The sequence below is a fragment of the Actinia tenebrosa genome, unplaced genomic scaffold (genome assembly GCF_029948245.1).
Source record: "Actinia tenebrosa isolate PJP-AT-01 unplaced genomic scaffold, QUT_ActTen_1.0 PGA_scaffold3__52_contigs__length_22856419, whole genome shotgun sequence".
Lineage (NCBI taxonomy): Eukaryota > Metazoa > Cnidaria > Anthozoa > Actiniaria > Actiniidae > Actinia > Actinia tenebrosa.
Genome location: NW_028292580.1, coordinates 4,753,264 through 4,779,241, shown reverse-complemented (window position 1 = coordinate 4,779,241; position 25,978 = coordinate 4,753,264). Strand labels below are relative to the sequence as shown.

At 38.7% G+C, this 25,978-nt stretch overlaps 3 protein-coding genes across 3 annotated transcripts; all 3 read left to right on the top strand.

Annotated features, from left to right (window-relative positions):
- The first annotated feature begins 6,553 nt into the window (after positions 1-6,553).
- Positions 6,554-8,439, top strand: LOC116299457 (uncharacterized). The gene is made up of 4 exons (XM_089035498.1): positions 6,554-6,602; positions 7,222-7,454; positions 7,558-7,868; positions 7,969-8,439. Exons 2-4 carry the CDS (start codon positions 7,316-7,318, stop codon positions 8,179-8,181), a joined length of 663 nt encoding a protein of 220 aa, XP_088891624.1. The 5' UTR covers positions 6,554-6,602; positions 7,222-7,315; the 3' UTR covers positions 8,182-8,439.
- A 4,012-nt stretch (positions 8,440-12,451) lies between these two features.
- On the top strand, positions 12,452-16,036 carry LOC148908123 (uncharacterized). Its single transcript, XM_089035779.1, has 3 exons — positions 12,452-13,383; positions 13,596-15,309; positions 16,032-16,036. The coding sequence occupies exons 1-3, from the start codon at positions 12,589-12,591 to the stop codon at positions 16,034-16,036; spliced, it is 2,514 nt and encodes an 837-aa protein (XP_088891905.1). The 5' UTR covers positions 12,452-12,588.
- Positions 16,037-19,920: 3,884 nt separating this feature from the next.
- Positions 19,921-20,889, top strand: LOC148908122 (uncharacterized). The gene is made up of 2 exons (XM_089035778.1): positions 19,921-20,118; positions 20,231-20,889. The coding sequence occupies exons 1-2, from the start codon at positions 19,921-19,923 to the stop codon at positions 20,819-20,821; spliced, it is 789 nt and encodes a 262-aa protein (XP_088891904.1). The 3' UTR covers positions 20,822-20,889.
- The last annotated feature ends 5,089 nt before the right edge of the window (positions 20,890-25,978 follow it).

The following is a 25,978-nucleotide window of genomic DNA, read 5'->3' as shown; positions in this document are numbered from 1 at the left end:
CCAGGGTTACACGCACTAACCATTTTTCATCTCTTCCCTCTTTTCTTATACTACATACAATCCCCTCCCTTCCCTCTTCTATGTACTTTCTTTGCAAACGCAAACACAAACACAGGACACCCAACACTAAGTCACGTTATTTCCCGTACTTCTCATATTACATCACATGCATTCCCTGCATACCTGCCATTCCTAGATATGATCAATTCTTCTTCAAATACGGCAGTATAAACACTACTTTGTAAGCCATAAAGCGAGCTTTACGAACCCCTCCAGCCCACTCCAAGTAAGTCCTTAACCTTTCTCAATTTGATATCACCCGTCCTTTCACCATTTACGTAATACACATAATACACAGGCCATCGTGGTGTGTTCCAGTCGTTTTGTTACACGTAGAGTTAAGCTTCTGGTGCTAGAAGTTTTGAAACGTGTAGGTCGAATACTGACCTCTGCCTCCTGTCTTGACCCCTGATGATAAATACTTGGTAGATCGAACGACTATGCCAGAACTTTCTTCTTTTTATGCTTATCGTATTCCCCACCAAACCGCCGCGACGCATGAGCTCATGTTTTGTAACGTTGCCTTCACTCGAAATGCTTTTATTCATTCAATATACATTGTACGATGTACTTTATCATTTACCGTACCATTGCTACCTAACTACGATACATATCCATAATACTCTCATATAAGTCTCGTACGCTCAATTTTTCCAATCACCCACTGCCTTAATATGTATTTATTTTATGTTACTATATCTTTTCTTTTTCATCTATTTTCTTCATATATGCTTGGCTTTTGTATGTGCCAGGCTTTGAAGATTCGTTTTCATTAATGAATGTTCCAATCGAATAATGAAATCAAGAATACAAAAATAAAGTCATTAATGACCTCTACGTGTACACGCTTGAGGTAGTTTGACTGTAATACCTGATGAATCTATGTTCTAAAATTTGTCAAACTTATACCCCATTCACACCAATGCTTAAGCATGTTTTAAGGAGGATTAACTAAACAGGTTTGAAAAACTATCTACGAACAACTGCGCAATATTTAATGAAATAATGCATTTAAACTATTCTTTGTCTTGCTCTGATAATATTTTAGAAAATTTCATTATTTTGTACGCTGTGTCTATATGACCGGCAGCCGGTCAGGGTCTTCAAATTACTAAATGGCCGGCAGTCGATAATTTTTATTTATATCTAGTTAAAAATATAACCAATCGCTTCCAAACTACTCCAACTTTATTCTTTTAGCCCAAGCGAACCCGAAAAACGTTTGAGATCTCATATTTTACTTTTCGCCGATGCCCGGCATAGAATACGAAGCCATGAATTCAGTGGGCCGACTTAGTGAAATCAATACACGACTGCCGGCTAAATAAAACACGAATTCCTAAATGACCGGCAGTCAAAAAATGCACATTTTCCTAAACCAATCGCTTCCAAACTACTCCAACTTTATTCTTTTAGCCCAGGCGAACCCGAAAAACGTTTGAGATCTCATATTTTACTTTTCGTCGATGCCCGGCATAGAATACGAAGCCATGAATTCAGTGGGCCGACTTAGTGAAATCAATACACGACTGCCGGCTAAATAAAACACGAATTCCTAAATGACCGGCAGTCAAAAAATGCACATTTTCCTAAACCAATCGCTTCCAAACTACTCCAACTTTATTCTTTTAGCCCAGGCGAACCCGAAAAACGTTTGAGATCTCATATTTTACTTTTCGTCGATGCCCGGCATAGAATACGAAGCCATGAATTCAGTGGGCCGACTTAGTGAAATCAATACACGACTGCCGGCTAAATAAAACACGAATTCCTAAATGACCGGCAGTCAAAAAATGCACATTTTCCTAAACCAATCGCTTCCAAACTACTCCAACTTTATTCTTTTAGCCCAGGCGAACCCGAAAAACGTTTGAGATCTCATATTTTACTTTTCGTCGATGCCCGGCATAGAATACGAAGCCATGAATTCAGTGGGCCGACTTAGTGAAATCAATACACGACTGCCGGCTAAATAAAACACGAATTCCTAAATGACCGGCAGTCAAAAAATGCACATTTTCCTAAACCAATCGCTTCCAAACTACTCCAACTTTATTCTTTTAGCCCAGGCGAACCCGAAAAACGTTTGAATAAAAAAAATATTCAAAAAAATCAAAAAATCAAATCAAAAATCACAAACGCGTCTTTTTGGAGTAAGGCGGAACTCTTGACTGCCGGCCAGGGTCATCAAATTACTAGATGGCCGGTAGTCTAGAATTTTTTATATTTATTCAAAACAACTTTTAGATTAACAAAACCTTATTTTAAGAATTACCAGGCACTTTTTCACAACCCTGAGCTATTAGAATACGAAGCCGATTTAGTTAAAAGTCAACTAAACTTTTTGCACAGTTCGGAGGGATGGAAGGAAAGAAAGATTTGATTGGGCGGCAGGTTAATAACAATAATAATTTCAAGGAAGGAACACACTAGTTTTGTTGTTGTTGTTGTTCCTATTGTTGTAATAAAGGCCCAAAATGCAATGCAATGTCAGTGCAGTGTGACAGCGCAGGAAAGCGTGACTATATTGACAGCTTTTGACGACCTTGTCATTGATGTATTCGCACGAAAGATCCGCACGCTTGGTTGAATTCATAACTAAGAGAGCAAAGCGATTTTCTTCTTCAAACAAGGATGTCAGCAAAAAGAGGTGAGTAATAGACATTTCTAATATATGAACAAGTAGATCTTGTATGTTTTGATATACATATAGCTAGTTTTCGATAAGAAAATCATTTTGTTCGGCATGCGGCGAATTTACAAATATTTTGGATTGAAATGATTTGAAATAATTTCAGGTTTGTCCATGGATACAAAGCTTCAGGTTAGTAGTACATGAATTTTTGGGGGCTACAGGGAATAACGCGATGGCAAATGGCAAGTGTTCATTACTACTCATTTCAGAAGTCTATTCTCCCGTTTCGGGTTTCCATGCTAATCAAGAAATTATTTTTTCCTAAGTATTTCTGTATTGGATAACATGGAGACCTATTAAATATCAACTTAAAAGTTACTAATTAATCCTGTTTATTAATATAATCGGACACTAACCTATATATATGGAATGAATTCATAGGAAGCGTAAATTCGAACGGAAATAAATGTTAAATCCTTCGATGGAGTAATTTAAAAGGTCCGAAATATTTCTTCCTTCTCTTATCGCCTCGCCCTCCCTCCTTCCCCCATCCTTTTCCCTTCCTCACTTGTTTTATGATTTCTCTCATTGTAGGACATACTTAAGAACGATAAATTTGAAGCAATAACTCGGTTGGAAACAGCTAGTCTAGAGTATCCTCAGATACTTTACAGCCATAAGCAACGTCTTTGTAAAAAGCTTCCAAATTTTCTAACAGAGGTGTGTTCCATGGTCAACATGCCCTCCAGGTCGGCTTGCGAGCAAATGAAAGACCTTTGCTGCAAGGGGAAATTCACAGCTATTTCCTGTGAATTAGGAACATTCACAGTCCATTCGCTTTCCCAGTTGATTAGAATACACGATCTCCGTGACGTCAAGAGCGCAGTAATTAGTGAGCAAAAGTGGCTCTCTAAACAGATCAATGTTCCAAATGAAGCCTGTTCCATTTCAAAAGAGCTTGCTAAAGTTTTTACCGATAAGATCTTTCATACACCAGATGGAAGTAGCGTTCTGGATAATAACAGCTATATCCTTGCATCCGATTTGGCAACAGTTGCTGGAAATGGATGGGTTCACTTCAGCATTATGCTGGGCATAGCTGAAATCCTCAATCGTCAAAGCTGTCAAACAAGTGCACTGATGGTCAATGATTTGGTTATGATGAATGAAGATAATCTGAACGACTACGTCGATACCCATATCAGTCCTACCGTCAAATATTTGATTCTCTTTGCAAATGTCGGGAAAACTGGCAACGGGGATTTTTTTTCAGCAATCCAGGGCAAAAAGGCAATCACTGGATTTTGATTTATATTGACCTCACAGTAAACAAGTGGTTTTACTGCGACCCAGCTTCCTGGAACATGCCGGCCAAGATCAAGGGTGTCTTATCACCCATTGTGCAAGCAGTTTGTGGGAAAGTCCATACCAGAAGAAAGCCTTTCAAAGGTATTCAACAGGCTCACGTGCACAGCGAAAAAGCCCCATACAAATGCACGAGAAGTTGCCTAAAAAACATGCCTTTGCAAACGTGTGCGAATATATGTGGAGTTGCAGTGGCCGTCATGGGAGGTATTGCATGTAACGCTCCTACACTATGGAAAGATGTTTTCCTAAATCGGCATGGCACCCTTTCATCTGGTCTGACCTGGTTGATGTCTCTAACAACAACTGTACACAGTCACTCTTGCACGTAAAAACAGTTGGAAAGTCTGTTATCACCTGAAGTTCAATGTGGAGTGATAATTCCAATATGTGCAAAGCTCAAACGAACTGAAACTCAACTACAATGAAATAATAAATGTGAACAGAGAGGCTTTAATATAAGTTGATTAAAGTATGGTTCCCTACACCAACAGGACATTTCTAGACAAAACAACAACTGACTCAATGCCCTGCAAGGTACAAAGAAATAAGGAAAAGTCATTTAAAAGGTTGATCAAATTGTAGTGACTTGATGTTGACCAAAATACATAAACAAGCAAACCATTTAAACAAGAACGCAGAAGCAAGAAAAACACTGTTTGTTAAAGTGAAATGGCTTTTAAATGAATCAAATACTTATTAATTTTTTTTTCTAAGAAAACCCTACCTTTGAAGGATAAAGACATCAATTTGTTACATACGTTTAACTCACCTTCTCAACTTCGCTCGCCGTCTTGTCCATGTGCGTAATGACCGTAGGAGCCTGAACACTAGTAAAGTGTTATCGCGCGATAAGTTGATATTTATCGCGCGATAGTGACTAAGTTTTGTTATCGCGCGATAAGTTGCTTTATCGCGCGATAAGTTGCTTTATCGCGCGATAATCAGAGAGGCTTTATCGCGCGATAAAAGGCAAGTTTTTTTGTATGTGGTTGGCCCTTACAAGCCACCATAAGAATGTCTTTGCCATGTAAACACATATTTAAGGTTCGGGAAATGGTAAGTCTTCCGGCCTTTGACGAATTACTAGTCCACAAACGTTGGACAATGGAATTCTACCAGGCAACAGATCGACTGAATACCCCCCCCCCCCCCCCCATTCTCCACTATGGTGTACCATCCCCGCCAAAAATCGAACTTTCAATTCGACATTGTACTTTTTGGATTTTGGATAACATTTTCCATTCTTTGTTTGACTTTTCTTATTATGGGCAAAACATTTAGTATTGCAACATTGTACATTGTACATCCTAACTTATACACCGCAAATTCTACCATGTCAGTTCTTTGTATATACCACTGTATCACTATGTTGTCACGCAACTTTCGACTGTATAAAGTCCAACTTTGAATCTTTTCATTTGACATTGTACTCTTGAAATCGTCGACAACTTTTGGAGCTAGGGGAATCAAATGTCAGCGATCTCCGGTTTCAATTCGTTAACCATTACTCTTCGGTGACCTTTCTACTCGCACGTGGTAATCTTCGTCGAACAACTTGAAACTCCGCAGAAAACCCTCTGAATCGTGATTGTGCCTAACCTCTGTTAATGGATGACATAGATGAAATTGTTCGTGCAATTCATGACATTGTAAATTTGATAGATAGAACCACGTCTTCAAGCGATGATATTGGAATTATAGTGGTCAAATTGGATTACCTTCATCGAGTCGTAGTTAACCTTGATCTTGACAGTACGATCATATCGTTGATTGGTGATGCGTTTGAAGCCTTATCCAACATTGAAAAACAAAGAAGCGAACTGTATTCAGGAGGTTATAAAACCAATGTTTCAAAGACAGGGAGACGTGGTAGACCAAAGTACAACGTAAATGCTGAACACGTCTTAGGGTTTTAAAGTAGCAGAAATAAGTGGAATTTTAGGAGTCAGTTTGAGAGCAGTCGAAAGAAGAATGTCGGAATTCGGTTTGAGAGTTTCAGGTAAGTACGTACAATTGCTTGCTTCTTTTTATTACGGTAAAATATTGTCGCCTTTTACGCAGACATTCTTATGTTCGTTATGTTGTCATGTTCCTTGAGAAGGATGGCGGAGTATACATTTTGGCAGTGTTGACATATGACATAAATATTTTAATTGCCTGACGTCACATAAAATTAGATTAGATCAAACTCGAGGACTCATTGTTAGACATTTCCCCCCGAAAAGTGATTTTAGTGTTTGTTTTTTATTTATTTATTTTTTGTCATCAAAGGAACATTCAGTAAATTAAGTGATGAACAACTGGACAGTATAGTCATGCAAGCCCAAAGGGATAATCCCAATATTGGTATTAGAATGCTTAAAGGGCATCTCCAAAGCCTTGGTCATCGCATCCAGAGAGCTAGGATATGTTCATCACTTCGGAGAACCGATCCTACCGGAGTAATGCAGAGATGGAAAAAAACTATCAAAAGACGCCAATATAGAGTAAGAGCCCCTCTTTCTTTGTGGCATATAGATGGGAACCACAAATTGATTAGGTATGTACTGTATAGAATTTTAGAACAAAAATACATTATTTTCATTGCCTGTGTGTCTAAGCTCAAACGTCGAATTGCACATGAGCTGAACGTACACCGGAATAATAAGGCGGATGCCTATACACGCTTCACGAATTCCATGCTACTGCTGAAAAAAGTGGGCACACGGGTTGTAAAAAATTGCTATAATTCAGTATATTTGATTCGTAATCAACTTTATGGTACGCGTCCTTAAAAATTTAGTGAAAATTTATCTGGTAAAAACTGGAAAAAAAACCCAAACAAAACAAATGCAATAAAGCAGGTTTTGAAACTAGTGTGCCCACTTTTTTATTCCTTGAGCATTCGCATGGAGCAGTTCGTGAGGTTATGCGTCTATTACGTTTGAATCCGGAGACAAAAAGTATGACTGGGATTAGGAACTTTATCCGAACGTTTGGAAAATACGAGTGTTTTAGTTTCCGGTAAAGCGATTATATAATAAATTAGGATATAAAGACCTATCATATTGGAAAGTTTAACAATACACTCTATAGCTACAATGATCAATGTTATGAACTTAATGTCAATGTTTCCCCCCCCCCCCCCCCCCCCCCCCCGTTGCTTGATTCGCTCTTAGGTGGAGAATAGTAATACATGGGGGAATAGATGGATTTTCCAGAATTCCTGTTTACTTGCATGCTTCAAACAACAATAAAGCGGACACTGTTCTTATGCTTTTCGAGGAAGCAGTAAGTCACTATGGTCTACCATCCAGAGTACGATCAGACAAAGGTGGAGAAAACGTAGATGTTGCATTGTACATGCTGTCACATCCTCGACGTGGTCCAGGCAGAGGAAGCATGATAACAGGTATAAAAATGTGAAAACACTCCCCCCACTCCAAATGTAGATATTGAAATCAGTGAAAGCATGACGACATCACATAAAATGTTTGTTCTATTATCTTTTGTAGGAAAAAGCACCCACAATCAACGCATAGAGAGACTGTGGCGGGATCTCTTTCAAGGCTGCCTTCGCATCTTCCACGAACTTTTCTATGATATGGAAAGTAGTGGCGTTCTTTTGCCCGGGGACGAAATCCATCTCTGGTGCCTTCATTATGTGTTTCTACCGATAATCAATCGCCATTTGAGAAAATGGAAAGACACATGGGTCTATCATCCTCTCCGAACAGAACAAGGCAAAACCCCTATGCAGTTGTGGATAAGAGGCCTTCAGTATACTTGGGGAACACAGACTACAGAAAGTGAAGAGGCATTTCAGGTATCGGCTGTAGAGTATTACCTATGGTAATCAATTTATTTGATACTAAATGTCATTAGTAGCATGCAAATTAACTAACCGAAGCTATTGTTAATTTCAGCCGAGCGACTATGACAACTATGGTGTTGACTGGAGCGGACCAGTTTCCACACCAGAACCTGAAAGTGTTGAAGTGCCCGACACTACCTGTCCTTTATTGGAAAACGAAAAACATCTGTTAACAGATGTTTCAAACTTGACCATAACAGAAGCAATTGAAGCCTTTTGCACCAATGTTAGCACAATTTCACACATAATCAATCACCGCAATTAATTTTTCATGGCTCCACACGATGTGGACTGAACTGAAACAAACTGACTTAGAAGCCATATTTAGAAAACGCATATAGATAGTGAAGTTGTCTCTAAAGTCTCTTGGAAGAGTTTGGAGAATATTACTTGTATTAACGATGTCATTATTTTCCTTGGCGTATATTTCATTTCAACGCCTTGACACTGAAGTACTTCAGTTATCTAATTAATGCTAATTAAAAGAAAAACCTTTTGCACCGTATTTTAGTGCAGTGTTGAAGTAGCGTTTAAACTCGGTGAACTCTACGTACTTAGTTGGCACTGTAAGAGCCATGAAACACGTTTCTGCTATTGGTAATGTGCAGCTTCCGTCGAACTTCACCATTATAACACTAGGTTTCGTGGGCACTCTTGGGCCCCCTGTCCACAAGCAACACAGGTCAACAAGTTTGGGTTGGCCTGAAAATAAAGTTTGCATAAGGTGTGAGGTCGTTTATTTGTCTTTTAAATAACAAACTTATGTGGGTGAAATTTGAAATAACAAATAAAAAATACAAATTCTCGTTTCCATTTATTGAGCTTGATACCTTGTCTACCAGAATCCTTTTCGTAGTGCCTTTAGTTGGCCTAATTAACACCATTATCTTGCGAATCCTAAAGGAGTACAAACAGTTGAATAAGAAAAAGAATTCAAAGAGGATTCTGGTAGAAGTGGTAGCAAGACGTAACAAGAGGAGCAATGAATTGCTCGTATACACTCAGTCGAGTAGTTCCTTTTTTCTTTTCTTTTCTTTCTTTTTTTCTTTTTCTTTCTTTTTTTTTTTTTTTTTTTGTGTGTGTTTTTTGAAAAGTAAAGCTTTTTCACTACTAGCGATATAAGCAGGCAAAATTTTTTTATATACTTGTGCTTGTGCGTTTGTTAGGACCACGTTAAATGTCTTTTATATTCTGTGTTCATCAATCCATCAGTCGATCACTTTTATAAGGTAAAGTCAGGGGGGATCCAGGAATTGAAGAAAGGGGGGCTCTAGAAGGGGGAGCGGAAAAATTTTGCCAAGTGCAAGACATTCTATCTGCGTAGGCAAAGGGGGTGAGGCACTCTTCGCTACTTAGTTCTAACCTTCTGCAGAAGACTCCAATTCGTCAATGTAATTTAGAATAAACTGCTTAGCCCGAACATTTTCTTCACTTTGCTCCGTTTTCTCGAAAGAAATGGCCTCCTTCAATTCTTTTGCCGACACAATACGTTTATTCTCAGGCGGAAATAACACGTCCGAGATTGAAGGGAACTTTTTGAGGAATGTGTGGAGAGACACTTCATCCATCCCTGAAAAGAAATCATCATCATTATTCTCATCATCGTCAACAGCATGATCATTATCTATTATTGCTTTAATATATTATTACTTTCTTATACTTTCTTATTCACAAGGAGAACACATTTTTTCAAAAACATTTTCTGTGCACAAATGTTCTTGATGTTTCCCAGTTGAGCACCGTAAAACACTCAAAGTGAACCAAAACATGTTTCCATGTTTTCTAGGTCCGTCATTATTATCATCATGATAAAGCATAAGATATCTATGTTTTTTTAAGAGTATTTGATGCTACGCGTACGCTCAATGGCTAGCTACCGTCTTAAGATGTTTTTAAAAGGAGCAGTTTTCGTCGGACTGTGAAAAGCCCACGGCACAAACGCGGGCACGACAAGGAGTCAGCCAATCAAAGATCAAGTAAGCATGACGGTCGCGGCAAGGCACGCACTTTTCGATCAACCCATGAACTGCATGCCCTAAATATAGCACGGACACGGTCACGACAAAGATACGGCACTGCCAAAACAATCACATTGAAAGAGAAAAGAAAGCCAATCACAATTCTAGACGACACCACGGCCGCGGCAAGGCACGCAAACGGCAACCATAAACACAGTCATACAAAATCTGGTCTAAAGAGGCTTTGCTCCATTACGTGATGACAGCCATGACAGGATGTATAACAATGGAGTCTTTTACCTTTGGGAAACTGAATTTTTTCTCATCACGTGATTGTGTAAACCCTCTCTCTTTCGTAGGAGAAACTTAAATACCTTCTTATGACTTAAGAGTGGTTGTCAGCAAAAATCAGACATTTTGGCAAATCCGCGGCAAGGGTCGAAAATTTGATTTTGCTAATATTTTAAACTTAGGTTGGCCTTAGTGTAAGTAAAACCACTGTGTAGTTTGTTTGGTAAAATAGCGCTTAGTTTTCGAGAAAATCGAAGAAAAGAGTTTTGGACTAAATTCGCTAATTTTCGGCCGATAATTTACATCAACTTTAACAGCTTATCGCGACCAAACAAAGCAACCTAGCACTGTAATAAGACTAAATAGTAGTTAATTGGTATCTTAAGAAACAATTGGTAGAGTGTTAGTAATTTTGGTGAAATTTTTCGATTTTTACTTAATTTATTTTTGGAGCACATATAAAACTCCTCTCAAAATGGGGTCAAAATAATCAGATTTTTTTTCATGTGCGACGAAAAATTTTTACCAAAAAGACAACCTGAATTAAAGTTGAAATAATGATTTCCACGAATCATGCAAAATTTTCTTGGGGAAATTATTTTGCGCGTTGCACCACAGCCTGTAAGTTGTAAGAAACTCACGGATTTTATCTGTCGGCGAGTTCAATCAATTTACATTTTGTTTACTAATGTAAACGAATTCATGTTGACTTTCTAAGAAATAAAAAAAAAGAAACGATTTTAAAGAAAAAATAAAAGCTCTTGGACTTATTCTGAAAGAAGTTGAAACAGTAAACTCAAACTATGAATTAAATTTGCTCAAAATTCACTCGACTAACCCAAAATAGTATTGCACGTCTCTGGCCTTAAAATGATAACATGATTATTTTTATCAAAACATACAAAATATTTGCTACAACCTGCCAGATTCCATAAAATAGTTGATTAAAGTTTAAATTTTAAGAATTCTTGCTATGATATATTTTTTACTATGATTTTGGGTTTATATAACAAGACACCCTCCAAAATAACAACAAAAGAAAGTTTTAAAAACGTCATGGTTCCGGTCGGCACCAATTAACGTTGCACGCATGAAATTGACAAGTAATTGTTATCCAATCATGCTTATGTTTTTTAAATGCAACATAATTCCTTTAGTTGGTTACTGCGTTGCTTTTAAGTACACTGAATAGAATGGAGATTTGCTGTTCATTTAAAACGATTGTTGGAGGAACCTGTGGATTCGACAGAAAAGATCGAAAGCAAGACACCACAGTTATACCTTTACAAGCATGTAAAAAAGAAATCAATGCGCATAGATCCGCATTTCAGTTTACGGGCATCGAGAATGAGATAGATCTAATTCTTAGCCGAGCAGCCATATTTACTTCGCCGGAAGATATCCATAGTTGGACTGTTTGTCCCCTGCATCGATCCAAACTTGGGCTAGGATGGGCTAGAGGTAATAACGCCAGGTGTAGAGTACCCCCTGCTCTCTCTAATCACAGTGAAATCAAGGGAAAGTGGCCAAAGTGCGATAGGGGTATTAGTAAGGACGACTCGCAGCTGATATTAAAGAAGACTGGCATTTTCCTGCAAGTTGGATCAGGTAAGAAATATGTAATGAATATTTAATTTCTGTTAATTGATTGTATCTGAATGTTTGATATGCTTTTTTTTTTTGTCAGGTATCTGTTCATCTTGTCGTAAGACGTTGAAGACATTTGGGCCAATTACTCCAAATAAAGCAGAAAGTCTTCTCGATCAGATGAGTGCATTAACACTTGTAAGTTAGAACTAGTAGTTCACTACTGAGGTTTTCCATATTCTGTGAACTCAGACATTTCATTGGCTTGTTGTGAAATTGGTTTTTCACTGCCGCCAGTCAAGAACAAAGAAGGTACGGACTGATTATTTTTGATTGATGGCAGCGAAAAACTAAATTTGAGTGTGCTGCTCACTACCGAGTTACTGTGCGATGCAATCGATTATTTAATGAATTCAACGAATATGAGAAACTTTTTATTTACATTTTTGGCGGGAAATGGCGCACCTGCGGCATTTGTATGTACTGCGCTAATAATGTTGTTTAATACTAAATAAATAAATGAAAAGAAGAAAAAAGCAAATAGTTGTTTTATTTCCACTAAATACTTACTACTACTATGTACTTTCTATTTCCAGAATAGTGATAATGAGGATGAGAAAGTAAAGTTTTGCCCACAATTTACCACCCCAACGTTTCAAGCATCAGCGGGTGTTGTTACGGAAACCCCTATAAGCCTATATCAACCTGACGAGACATCTTTTGCTTCCACCATCTCAGAAGATGAATCTACCACTCTAACCACACCGAGGGAAAAACTGAATGCATTTCTCATTTCAAGGGATGTAAGTCCGATCAGATACGCTCTTTCAGCGCCAATGGAACAGCTTTCAGACCGTACAAAACGTTTCCACATGCGTAAAGCTCGCCAAGTTGTTACTAATTGCCTGGAAGAAATCGCGCCTGGCCAGTCGACCGCTCTGCTTGAAGGCTTAACATGTGACAAGTTCGATAAAGATGAAAAAAAAGATATTTCTCTGTTGGATGCTTTGGCAGAATGCTATAGAAATACCAGTCACTGGAGCACCCGAAGGCAGATTTTGTCTATTATGGCTGATAAGGTTACCTTTAAGGAACTTCAGAAATGGATACCAGACTTGACCAGATACCGTTTCAACATCGCTAAACATCATCTATTGCTACATGGTAGGGGCTCTGTACTCCCTCCTTTAAAAAACACAAGAGTTTGTGTTGAGCCAGAAAAAATTGACCACTTTGTTACCTTTATATCAAGTTCTCATGTCATACAGGACTTGCCATTCGGAGAAAAAACATTAAAACTTTCTACTGACAGAGATATAAAAATCCCAAATGTTGTACGAAATCTTATCCCAGAGCAATGTATTCAACAGTACGAAAGATATTGCAAGGAGATGAATTTCCAACCGATGAGCCGCAGCACATTGCGCAGAGTTCTTAACGTCTGCTCTGCTTCAGTCCGTAAATCCTTACAAGGACTTGATTATATCTCAGCCATGGGCGGAAAAGCCTTCGATGACTTGGAGAAAGTCGTTGATAAGCTTGGAGATTGCTATGAAAGGGGTTTGACGTGGGCCAAACAAAGAAACCAAAAACTCAAAGATGCCAAACGCTACTTAAAGGGTGACTATAAGGTAAGAACAGGTGGAAGGTATATACATGATCAATTCCATGAACATGCGAATCTCACCTTGTTATAATTGAAATATAATAAGTCTTTCCAAAACAGGAAATAAAGTACGCTAGGGCATGTTTTGATAAACTACCAAACTGTTGAGTGGCATCGTTAGTTCATGTAAGAATACAGCAGGACTAATTGTTGTTTTTTGTTCATTCATTTTTCCAGATTCATATTTCTAGTCATTCTGAAGTTGCCGATCACTGTAGGGCATATGCTCTTAGTCTTTCAAACGATTACAATTATACTGCCGTCTGTGATCATGAACACAATGCGAAATGTGACAGATGCCGCTTATTTCCCGATGTTTTGACTGAAATTCGCGCAGCTTTGGATGAAGTACATTGCTCTTCCGAGGAAAAAGAAGCTATGGAGTACGTAACTACACAGGCAGCCCAATACATTGAGTCTTGGAAAGCACATATTTTAAGATCAATCAATCAGGACGCTGCACGACACGACATTTTAGAAGAGTTGGATTCTCATTGCGCCTTTATTGTGTTAGACTGGGCGATGAAATTCGTACCTCGTAAATATCGTGAAAGCCAGAGAGACTGGTTCGGGAAACGGGGACTTCCGTGGCACATAACGGTATTAACCAGGAAGAAGGATGATGGTGAGGTACAAATGCTTACTTTTGTACATGTGTTCAAATCCTGCAGCCAGGATAGTACTACTGTTGTGGCAATCATTGACGATGTCTTAAGGCAGCTCCCATCGATTGCACCCGAGATAAATACCGTATATCTGCGACAGGACAATGCAGGGTGTTATCACTCTGCATTAACTCTGCTGTCTTTACCAATGATAGCGAAAGCAACTGGGATCAAAATCCGACGTATCGATTTTTCAGATCCTCAAGGGGGGAAAGGGGCGTGTGACCGCAAGGCAGCCCATCTCAAAAATCACATGAATAAATATTTGAACTCCGGGAAAGATATCGAGAATCCAAAGCAAATGAAGGCAGCGATCGAGTCCTTTGGAGGCATCCCTGGAGTGAAAGTAATAGTGTGTGATTTACAAGCTAGCCCTGAGGGCGTGGCTGGGAAATGGGAGGGTGTGAGCCATATTAACAACATAGAGTATAAACGCGAGTCCATGACAGTGTGGATGGCTTACGATACTGGTCCAGGAAAAGTCTTGTCTTTGAGTAATTTTTGTCTGCCCTCATCCTTACCAAAGCTAATCCATAACAAAGATACCACGGACCAGAATCAAATATCGTTCACTACAGTGAAAGCAAGGGTACAACCAAAGAAATCTCTTCTAAAACGTGATGCTGCAAATGACGAAACTGAAAGTGACGACGAAACTGAAAGTGACGACGAAACTGAGAGTAAAGAAAACAGTGATCAAAGACCCGACACTTCCAGCAAATTGTTTTTTTGTCCCGAACAAGGCTGCACCAAGTCATTCCAGAGGTACTCTTCCCTAGAAAAACATTTGGATTGTGAAAACCATAAATACGCATTAGAACATGAAACACTTTATGACAAGGCAATGAAATTATATGCAACAAAACTTGAAAAAGGAACCAGTAAAAACCCGGAATCAACGAAAAGTAACAATTTGCCACAGCTTGATATTGGTCCTGAGCTTCATATGGGCTGGGCCTTAAAATCATCTGCTAAGAAAAAACGGTTTTCTGATACACAGAAAAAGTACCTAGTTGATGTGTTCGATGCCGGGGAGCAAACAGGTCAAAAAGCCGATCCAGCTGATGTATCGAGAGAGATGAGATCGGCCAGACACATCGACGGTTCACGTCTTTTTAACAAGAGCGACTTTCTAACATCACAGCAGATCGCTAGCTTTTTCTCGCGCTTAGCGAAAAAGAGGAGGACAACAGCAGCCGAAGATGAATATAATGATGATGATGACGGTGCTGATGATGATAATGATGACGATGACAAGGACAATGACGATATAAATAACAACGATTTCGAAAAGCAAAAGCAAAAAGAAATCCAAGAATTGACGAAAATCTTGATGGGCACGATATGCTTGAAACATCCAATAATGTTCGAAAAGCATAATATTTGTGAATTAACTACTCAAAGGAAACTTTCGAAATTCTCTGTTCACATGTTACGAGAAATCTGTACTTCCCTTGAACTTGATACATCTGACATCAAGGTAAAGCGCAAAAAGCCTTACATGGATTTACTGGAAAAACTGGTTATCAGTTGCACTTGCTGAACAAAATAATAATGGTATTGGACATCAAAAGGTAAATAAAGTAAAATTGCGTTAGGATTCTATTGCGTAATTACTTGTCAATTTCATGCGTGCAACGTTAATTGGTGCCGACCGGAACCATGACGTTTTTAAAACTTTCTTTTGTTGTTATTTTGGAGGGTGTCTTGTTATATAAACCCAAAATCATAGTAAAAAATATATCATAGCAAGAATTCTTAAAATTTAAACTTTAATCAACTATTTTATGGAATCTGGCAGGTTGTAGCAAATATTTTGTATGTTTTGATAAAAATAATCATGTTATCATTTTAAGGCCAGAGACGTGCAATACTATTTTGGGTTAGTCGAGTGAATTTTGAGCAAATTTAATTCATAGTTTGAGTTTACTGTTTCAACTTCTTTCAGAATAAGTCCAAGAGCTTTTATTTTTTCTTTAAAATCGTTTCTTTTTTTTTATTTCTTAGAAAGTCAACATGAATTCGTTTACATTAGTAAACAAAATGTAAATTGATTGAACTCGCCGACAGATAAAATCCGTGAGTTTCTTACAACTTACAGGCTGTGGTGCAACGCGCAAAATAATTTCCCCAAGAAAATTTTGCATGATTCGTGGAAATCATTATTTCAACTTTAATTCAGGTTGTCTTTTTGGTAAAAATTTTTCGTCGCACATGAAAAAAAATCTGATTATTTTGACCCCATTTTGAGAGGAGTTTTATATGTGCTCCAAAAATAAATTAAGTAAAAATCGAAAAATTTCACCAAAATTACTAACACTCTACCAATTGTTTCTTAAGATACCAATTAACTACTATTTAGTCTTATTACAGTGCTAGGTTGCTTTGTTTGGTCGCGATAAGCTGTTAAAGTTGATGTAAATTATCGGCCGAAAATTAGCGAATTTAGTCCAAAACTCTTTTCTTCGATTTTCTCGAAAACTAAGCGCTATTTTACCAAACAAACTACACAGTGGTTTTACTTACACTAAGGCCAACCTAAGTTTAAAATATTAGCAAAATCAAATTTTCGACCCTTGCCGCCCGATGTTTGATTTTTGCTGACATGCTCTCTTAAATACTTAAATATCTTTTTATGACTTAAATAATATAAGTCAGAGACTTAAATACCTTTTTATGACTTAAAAACTTAAATACCTTTTTATGACTTAAAAACTTAAATACCTTTTTATGACTTAAATAATATAACACACTGAGCGCATATGTCTCATGATAAAATTAAATACACGAAACGTTAAAATTTTAGCAATAACAGTCTTACCATCAGCCATGTCATCTAGTTCCATGATTCGTTTGTCGATCACGTTGTATGAAATCAGTCCCTCCATGATATATTGTTTGTTGCCAGATAAATTGTCTGGATCAAGCCCAGCCTCGTACATGTATGGCTCTAGAGCTGTCCTCAATTCCAAGGAGGGAGTTGAGTCTTTTGGCACGGCGTCCAACTGCAAAAATTAAATTAATTAATATTTTGATCATACACGTTCTGCATTTTAAACAAGTGTTCATTTTATGAGCTTTAAATTGAGAAATCGTTATTAGAAAACCTTTGTAGTTAAAGATGACATTTTAGAACGTTTGCTACAACAAAGGAGATCATAGAATGTAACAAATTTAGAAAAGAGAACCCAGCCAACTTTAACATTCAACTAAGCATAACTGAGATGGTTTGAACATCTACCTGTGAAATGAGGTCTCGTAGCTCCATGTCAGGTATGTCCTCCATCGTCACAGGGGGGCGTATATCTTCTTGCTTCCCCATGGTCCAGTAATGAACCACGGCAGGTGATAAGCCATAAAGCCCTATACCACAATGAAGGGCACAATGCCCTATTATCCGTCCAATGGCCTTAAATGAACCGGTTATACGCAAAGAACGGTCGTGTATCGGCAGGCGATGGTCTTTTTCACCTTCCAGAAAAAGGAGAGGCTTGTTGTTGGATGGTATGCCTTCATCGACAATTGCCATGGCACTCAGTAGATATTCCCTCACCAATCCGCTTCCTACACCATCTTCGTCCTCAAAACGAACGCGCGGGATAGCTTTCAGGTCGATGCTGGGATTCTTGTATGCGCCCATGATATCCTTCCTCATGTCTTGAATACCTTCTAAACGGCAAACACGGAAAAGTTGTCTAGGCGCGTTTTTCTTGATATTTTCCTCTTGAAATGTCTTTAAAAGAGTCTGAGGCGAAACATCGAATGTTGGTTGCATAAGATCGTCGTCATCATTATTATTATCGTCTACTTCAATCACCAAGGTTTTTTGACTGGTTTCCGTCGATCCAGCTACGGATGAGTGAAAGTGTTTGTTTTAGTTGGACATAATGTATAGGGGGGAGGAGGGGTAGCATAAATTTACTCAAATAAATGGTGAACAAAAAAAACATCCAAGGTGATGACATTGCTGGAATGCCTCATACCTATAAAAACCAACTTTCTTTCTTGGAAGTTTTTTACTCAGGAATCAGTGGGTGGGTGGGGGAGGTAGGGTGGTTAGGAAAATTTGTGCCTACGGATAAGTGGTGGTCAGGAAAAACCAAGCAGGACATGATCACTGTTGCACCAGTCCCCCTCTTTAAATAATGGTCGGTCCCGTATTTCTATAAAAAGGTTATAGGTACCCAACAACTGGTTTGCAGCGTTTTCTGCGTCTCCATTACAGTCAGCTAGTGCTGATTGGATTTCCTCTTTCGAGGCGTCTGGCAACAACTCTTGCAGAGTTGTTGTGGTATCCTCGTCGGATGTTTTTTGCTTCTGTAGTGACGAAATATCAAAGTTAATTTGAATACAAGAAAAAGAAAGGAGAGACAAATGAACTAGATAAAGAGAAAATAATTTAAGCATACATTTTTCAAATATTAACGACTTACTTTTTTCTCAGGGAATGAATGGAATTCTTCCTTGTGCTGGCGCAATTCGTTTAGAGCAACTTCTTCTCCACAAACCAAACCGGGAATCAGGGTAGGATGACGATCTACAGTCTGTAATGAACGATGATAACAATAATCAAGGTCCTGATATATTACTTTGGATTTGTAAAAATTTTCCGTGGAATAATATATATTTACCTCAACAATTGCAGTACCCTCCTCCTCGATCTCAATATCTTCTTGCAAAGGCCTTATAAAGATTTTAGCCTGACCACAAACGTCCTTTAATTTACTTGGTGCGTAAGGTGGCTTTAGTTGGTGAAAGGCACTTTGTTCACCAGCTCTTTCATACAAGAGAAGTTCAACCCCTCCCCTAAGGAACGCTAGTTTGGGGAATTTCTCCTTCAGCTTTTCCAGGGTGTGATTGTGACCTTGATGTAGTTCTAAAGTCACGCTTCCATCACCAAGACCAGAATTACACAGGGCTGTCCGCTCTCCCACGGTCGTTGGTGGCTTTACGGCATTTGCCTTTGATGAACAAACGAACTTTAGAGTGCATTGGGCTGGTTTTTTTGCCTTTTCCAGTGTAAGAAGCCGTTCTTCTACTACCAATGTTTGATAAAGACGTTCTGTAGGACCGCAGCCGCTTGTGCTCTGCGGCTGCAGACACAGCCAATCCTGATGGCCCAGGCTGGTTCTGCATGGGTTGAACTGAATCTAAAGATGCAGAGGATATACCAGATGCTGCCAATAATTAAACAAAAATACGTTTATAAAAGGTTTAGTGAAGAACAAATAAAATACATTTGTCTTGTGACTAGATTGCAACTGTGAATATGTCATATTATTTTCAAGATTTACGCACCTGATGATTCCTGTGTTCGGGTCAATCTATCTGCTACCCGTAGGAGTGTGTCTTTAACTTCGTTCAGTTCTTTTGAATTCATTTCAGCCGGATTTTAGCACGATTCAGAGGGTTTTCTGCGGAGTTTCAAGTTGTTCGACGAAGATTACCACGTGCGAGTAGAAAGGTCACCGAAGAGTAATGGTTAACGAATTGAAACCGGAGATCGCTGACATTTGATTCCCCTAGCTCCAAAAGTTGTCGACGATTTCAAGAGTACAATGTCAAATGAAAAGATTCAAAGTTGGACTTTATACAGTCGAAAGTTGCGTGACAACATAGTGATACAGTGGTATATACAAAGAACTGACATGGTAGAATTTGCGGTGTATAAGTTAGGATGTACAATGTACAATGTTGCAATACTAAATGTTTTGCCCATAATAAGAAAAGTCAAACAAAGAATGGAAAATGTTATCCAAAATCCAAAAAGTACAATGTCGAATTGAAAGTTCGATTTTTGGCGGGGATGGTACACCATACTCCACGAGCAATCTGACATGGCACATTGTGTTGAGTCTATTTCACATAAGCAAGAACAGAAAACCCTTTCACAGTCGCAGAAATTTAAGACGGGTCTACAAACGGCACAAGTACTTGCGTCCCTCGTCAGTGAAGGAGGCATGGATACCTTCTGCCAACGAAACAAAGTCCTTGAATCTCTAATAAAGAGTTGGCAACTTGGCCATGAAGTAGAAGTATGTGAAGTGGTAGGGAACCAGTTAGAAGGAGATATGTCTGTTGGAGCATATGAGACAAATGAAGTCAAAGACGCCGTCGACAAAGAAGCTGACGTTAACATCAATCTAGATATTAAGGCACTGCCAGAAAAGGAAAAAGGTAAGTAAGCCACAAGAAGCCAAGGAGTACGATTACGGTAATATAAAGATGCCTCCAAAGATTCTCAAAAGAGGTCGTCCGAAAGGGGCGGAAGTAACGGTGATTGGACTACCAAGAAATAAAAAGAAAAAAGAGCAAAAAAACCTTCTTCCCATCTGTAAACTCCAGCCAATCGAAAAAGACCGACTGATTTTGGGCTTCCTGGTATCAACGTTGGCAGCAGGTGAAGCTACAGCGGGCAAAAGGCTATTGAAGACAGATGATGTCTTACTACCAGGCCAGGTGTCAGAAGCTATCAAAGATCGAGAACTGGTGGACATTCACCGCGTTCAAAAATACTTTGAAAAAGATGCATGGACAAAAGTTCTTAGTGTTAGTGAGGAGAAGAATCAGATTGACTGGGTTTGCGCAGTTTGCGCAAAAGTTATAAATGACGAATGTGAAGACAGTATTGCCTGTGACCGATGTCTGCTGTGGTCACATTTGAAGTGCACTTCGTCGAAGAAAAGACCAAAGAACCGAAATTGGTTTTGCAGATCTTGCAAATTGAAATTTATATAGTCATAATTTCAACTGAGATCGAAGACGAGAGTGCAAATAATATACCCGTGAAATAGATGGCAACATATTGCAACTAATTAGTGTCTTGACATAAACTAAGTGAGAGGTTAAAACAAAATACAATGCATAGAGTGAATCGCTAGCGCAACCATGCACACAAGACGCAAATAAGATCGTTTATTTGCTTACCCAAATCTTTGCTCCAGCACTGTATTCTGCCATGAAGCAAACAGGTTTTTTGTTAGCTAACTATTTCAGGTCACCGGTATATTATTTGGACTCTTATCGAAGAACCTGTGCTTAAGGACGTTTATGGGTATTGTTCGGGCGCATCTTTTGTACGCATGACATTCGTGTGCACGCCCTTATTTTGATGACGTCATTTCAATGTCTTTGGTAATGAGCAAAACCGGTTTTTTGCCCCTTCGAAATCTCCTAGCTCTAAAACCAAGCCGTTGATGCCCCAATATCTTATTATAAATCTTCAAACTTAGTATACTTTAATAAATCCAATGGTACTTTGCACATGAACGTCCTTAAACAAAGTAATTGTTCTTGCTACTTTTATTAACGAATCATCGTTTACAAACACCTATTCTTTACTAAAAACGGGCACGGATTGGCGGGGCATCTGGACTTGCCACTCGTTTATAGATCAGAAAACAAAAATTTGCCTAGTTGAATTCAGTTTGTGGATGGATCGAGACACGATAGCACATGCAAGGTTGTGAAAAAGGACAGTGAACAAATCTAAAAGTTGTTTTGAATAAATATAAAAAATTCTAGACTACCGGCCATTTAGTAATTTGATGACCCTGGCCGGCAGTCAAGAGTTCCTCCTTACTCCAAAAAGACGCGTTTGTGATTTTTGATTTGATTTTTTGATTTTTTTGAATATTTTTTTAATTCTAACGTTTTTCGGGTTCGCCTGGGCTAAAAGAATAAAGTTGGAGTAGTTTGGAAGCGATTGATTTAGGAAAATGTGCATTTTTTGACTGCCGGTCATTTAGGAATTCGTGTTTTATTTAGCCGGCAGTCGTGTATTGATTTCACTAAGTCGGCCCACTGAATTCATGGCTTCGTATTCTATGCCGGGCATCGACGAAAAGTAAAATAAGAGATCTCAAACGTTTTTCGGGTTCGCCTGGGCTAAAAGAATAAAGTTGGAGTAGTTTGGAAGCGATTGGTTTAGGAAAATGTGCATTTTTTGACTGCCGGTCATTTAGGAATTCGTGTTTTATTTAGCCGGCAGTCGTGTATTGATTTCACTAAGTCGGCCCACTGAATTCATGGCTTCGTATTCTATGCCGGGCATCGACGAAAAGTAAAATATGAGATCTCAAACGTTTTTCGGGCTCGCTTGGGCTAAAAGAATAAAGTTGGAGTAGTTTGGAAGCAATTGGTTATATTTCTAGCTAGATATAAATAAAAATTATCGACTGCCGGCCATTTAGTAATTTGAAGACCCTGACCGGCTGCCGGTCATATAGACACGGCGTATTTTGTAGGTTTCTAGTTTCTCAATTTTTTCCCTAATGAAAACAGTTTAACTAAACACGTTTAGGTGTGAATGGGGTATTAATGTCGTTGGGTTGTTAATACCCGATGAATCTATGTTCTTAAAATTAAAAATAAAGATAATGATGATGATGACGATGGCGATGATGATGACGATAATTTTATTTGATAAACACATCTCACTTTTCTCTTTCAGGTGAAGAACCTCACCAGAATCTCATCCGACGGTGGAACCACAATACTAGACGCTTTTGGAGACGCGGATAGAGCGTGGTCCCAGTTTTTTCAGCCTCACAGACATAAAACGGCAAAAAAGGCAAAACTCTGTACCTTAATTGATCTAAATATTCTTAAGTTGCCAGATCTTGTTTTTCTCCACACAGCTTTATTCACGTATAACTTTAATTCTAATAATCTTCCAGCCAGCTTTCATTCTTTTTTGAACAGTGTCTTATAGGAAGGACAAATTATTAAAAGACCTTTTGGTAAGAGCCAAAATACCTTCCATTTAATTAAGCAACCAGTTTTTTTTGAAAACGGCGAATGTAGAAGGTGAAGGCAGTGCCATTTTATCATAAATGGAAATGCCTTTTTTTCGCTTTTCATGTCAATTTGAAACCAATAAACAGAGAAAAGCTACCTAAAGCATTTTTTTCCTAGCAAAGACCATGTTTGCAGTTAAAAACCGCTCTACGCACCTGTTTCAGGAGGGAAAAATCCGGCTCCGCCATCTTTGCTTCCATTCTTGACACACATAAATATCTATATGTTAAGTGTATGCTACATCAAGTGTATAAGCAGATTAAAAAATCTGCCTCCGTTGGGTTCTCGCGGGACTCAAACCACTGACCTCTCAAAATCAATGGAATTTTTTTAAATCAATTGTGATTAACGGATATTCCAAGCGGGTTCCGAACTGTGTTCGTCCTGTCTCGTGTTGGGTGTAAGATTACGCATGGATTTGATTAAAATATAGATCTAACACGACCTTCTCCCGTAAAGCCTCAGTGGCCAAGCGGATGAGATCTCGTCTAGCAAACGAGAGGTCAGTGGTTGGAGTTCCGCGAGAACCCAACTGAGGCAGATTTTTTAATCTGCTTATACACTCGATGTAGCATACACTTAACATATAGATCTTTACCGAGTGACAAAAACACATTTCATATAAATACATAAAGTTGTTGCGCTAGCCAGCCACAATGGCGGATTTGATCACGTGATCGCTTAGTGCAAGTCGCCCATTTAGGAAGGAAGGAAGGAAGGAAGCTTCTTTATTTTGCCACGGTAAAAACATCAGTCGATTGCCTAAAAATATTTAAAAGTAAAGATTTACGATTAAAAAGCTAGTTACTGTTTTACATGTTTGCCGTGGAGCCCTAAGTTACAACTTTTCTTACAGTACAAACTATCAATTTCCGTTTTAAATTTTCGTACTGACTTGACCTCTTTTATATTTAACGGTAGGTCATTCCACAATTTTGCCCCACTATAGCTGAATGATCGTTTTAGATATTCAGTGTGTGGCTTAGGTATTGACAGTTTATGATCATGATTTCGAAGGTTGTATTTAGTATGGTAGTCGGAGAAAAGGTTTTGTAAGTAAACTGGTGTACGTCCCTGCATCGTCTTAAACATTAGTAGGGCTTTTTGTTTTTTACGACGAACTGCAAGTGTATCCCAGTTTAATTGGTCAAGGAGATGGCTAGATCTTATGTCATAGTTAGATCTTGTGATAACTCTAGCCGCTCGATTTTGACGCTTTTGTAGTTGAACACATAGTTTATCACTTAATCCATCCCAAACTGCACTACAATAGTCCAGTTTGGGTAGAATTAAGGCTTCGTAGATTTGGATGGCACTATCGGTCGAAATAAATGGGCGAACACGTTTTAGAGCCCCTATACTTGAAGAGATTTTCTTCGAAATGTTGTTAACATGTTCTGACCAATTAAGGTTTTTATCGATAGTGACACCCAAAGATTTGGTGTGATCAACTTGTTTAACGCTAGCTCCATTAATCGCAATATTAATAGTGGAATCGCATTGCGCTGTGAACTTTTGGCGGGACCCAATAATCATAAATTCCGTTTTCGCTACATTCAAGCTTAGCTTATTTGCTAACAACCACTGATGTATATTAGTGAGTTCAGTGTTGATGCTTGGTTCCAAGTCTCCTACATTTTTACCATGAACGCTGATGCTGGTATCATCAGCAAACATTCTTGTTATGGCTTGCGCCAAACAATTTGGTAAGTCATTAATATACAGGAGAAATAAAAGTGGGCCTAAATTACTGCCTTGTGGTACACCGCAGCTCACAGTACAAGGCTCAGACAGACTTCCGTTAACACTGCACAGCTGAGACCTCGTCAGTAAATAAGAACGGAACCACTTGAGTGAGCCTTCATCTACACCATAATTCGATAGTTTGGACAAAAGAATTTCATGATCTATGGTGTCGAAGGCTTTTTGGAGGTCTATGAAGATTACTCCGTTAAGTAGTCCCTTGTCTATATTAACTGACCATTCGTTCGTTGCTTCGAGCAACGCGGTGACAGTGCTGTGCAGGGAGCGAAAGCCTGACTGGCATTCCGTCAATAACTGGTTTTCATTCAAATAATCGTATAGTTGATCATAAACGATCTTCTCAAATATCTTTGAAGCAGTGGGAATGACCGAGATTGGGCGATAATTGTTTAGGTCAGTTTTCTCCCCTTTTTTAAATATAGGCGTTACTTTCGCTATTTTCCACTCCCTAGGAAAAATGCCCATTTTAATAGATTGTCGAAAAATCACAGTGAGAGATGGTCCCACTATAGAGGCGGACATTTTTAGCAATTTGTTGGGTATGTTATCTAAGCCTGCAGCTTTCTTTTCCTTTATACTTCCTAACAAGTCGCAAACAGTTTGCTCACTTGGAGGTTGGATAGCGAAAGTTTTACCAGTTGTAGGTTTCAGAAATGATTCAAATTTAATGTCAGATGGAGGTAATTTATTGGCTAGAGTCTGGCCTATACTTGTGAAATGTTCATTGAAAATCTCGGCCATCTCACTTGGTGAGGTTACTGATTTATTGGCAACTTTAATTTCGGAAACGCCGGAAAATTTGCTAGCCTTTCGAGCACTTAGATCATTAAGGAGGTGCCATGTTTTCCGAGGATCAGATTTATTTAGTGCTAAATTTTCCGTAAAGTATTTTTTCTTCGCTAATCTAATTTCGTTATTAATCCTGTTTCTCGATTCTTTGTATTTTTTCCAAAATAAGTCACTGTCAGTGGAAATTGCTTTCCTTTTCAATTGGTCACGTGACCGCATTTTCTGTATTAGCTCCGTTGTGATCCATGGTGAGTTTTTCCTTCCCACACGCTTGTGGCGAACAGGCAGGTGGGAATCAATACACTCGGTTAGCAAGGTTTTCCAGCGAATCCACATATCATTCGGATCATCGTAAGACTTGATGTCTGACCATGGACTTGATGTCTGACCATAGGCTAAAATGTATGCCCTGTTTAAGACATCAAGACCAAAAACCATACACTTATACCAGCGGCATATACCCGTATAGCGAATATATGGGAGTACCCCACCCCACCCACTCGTCAACAGTCCTATCTAGTTTAATCACTATAGTTTGTTTCA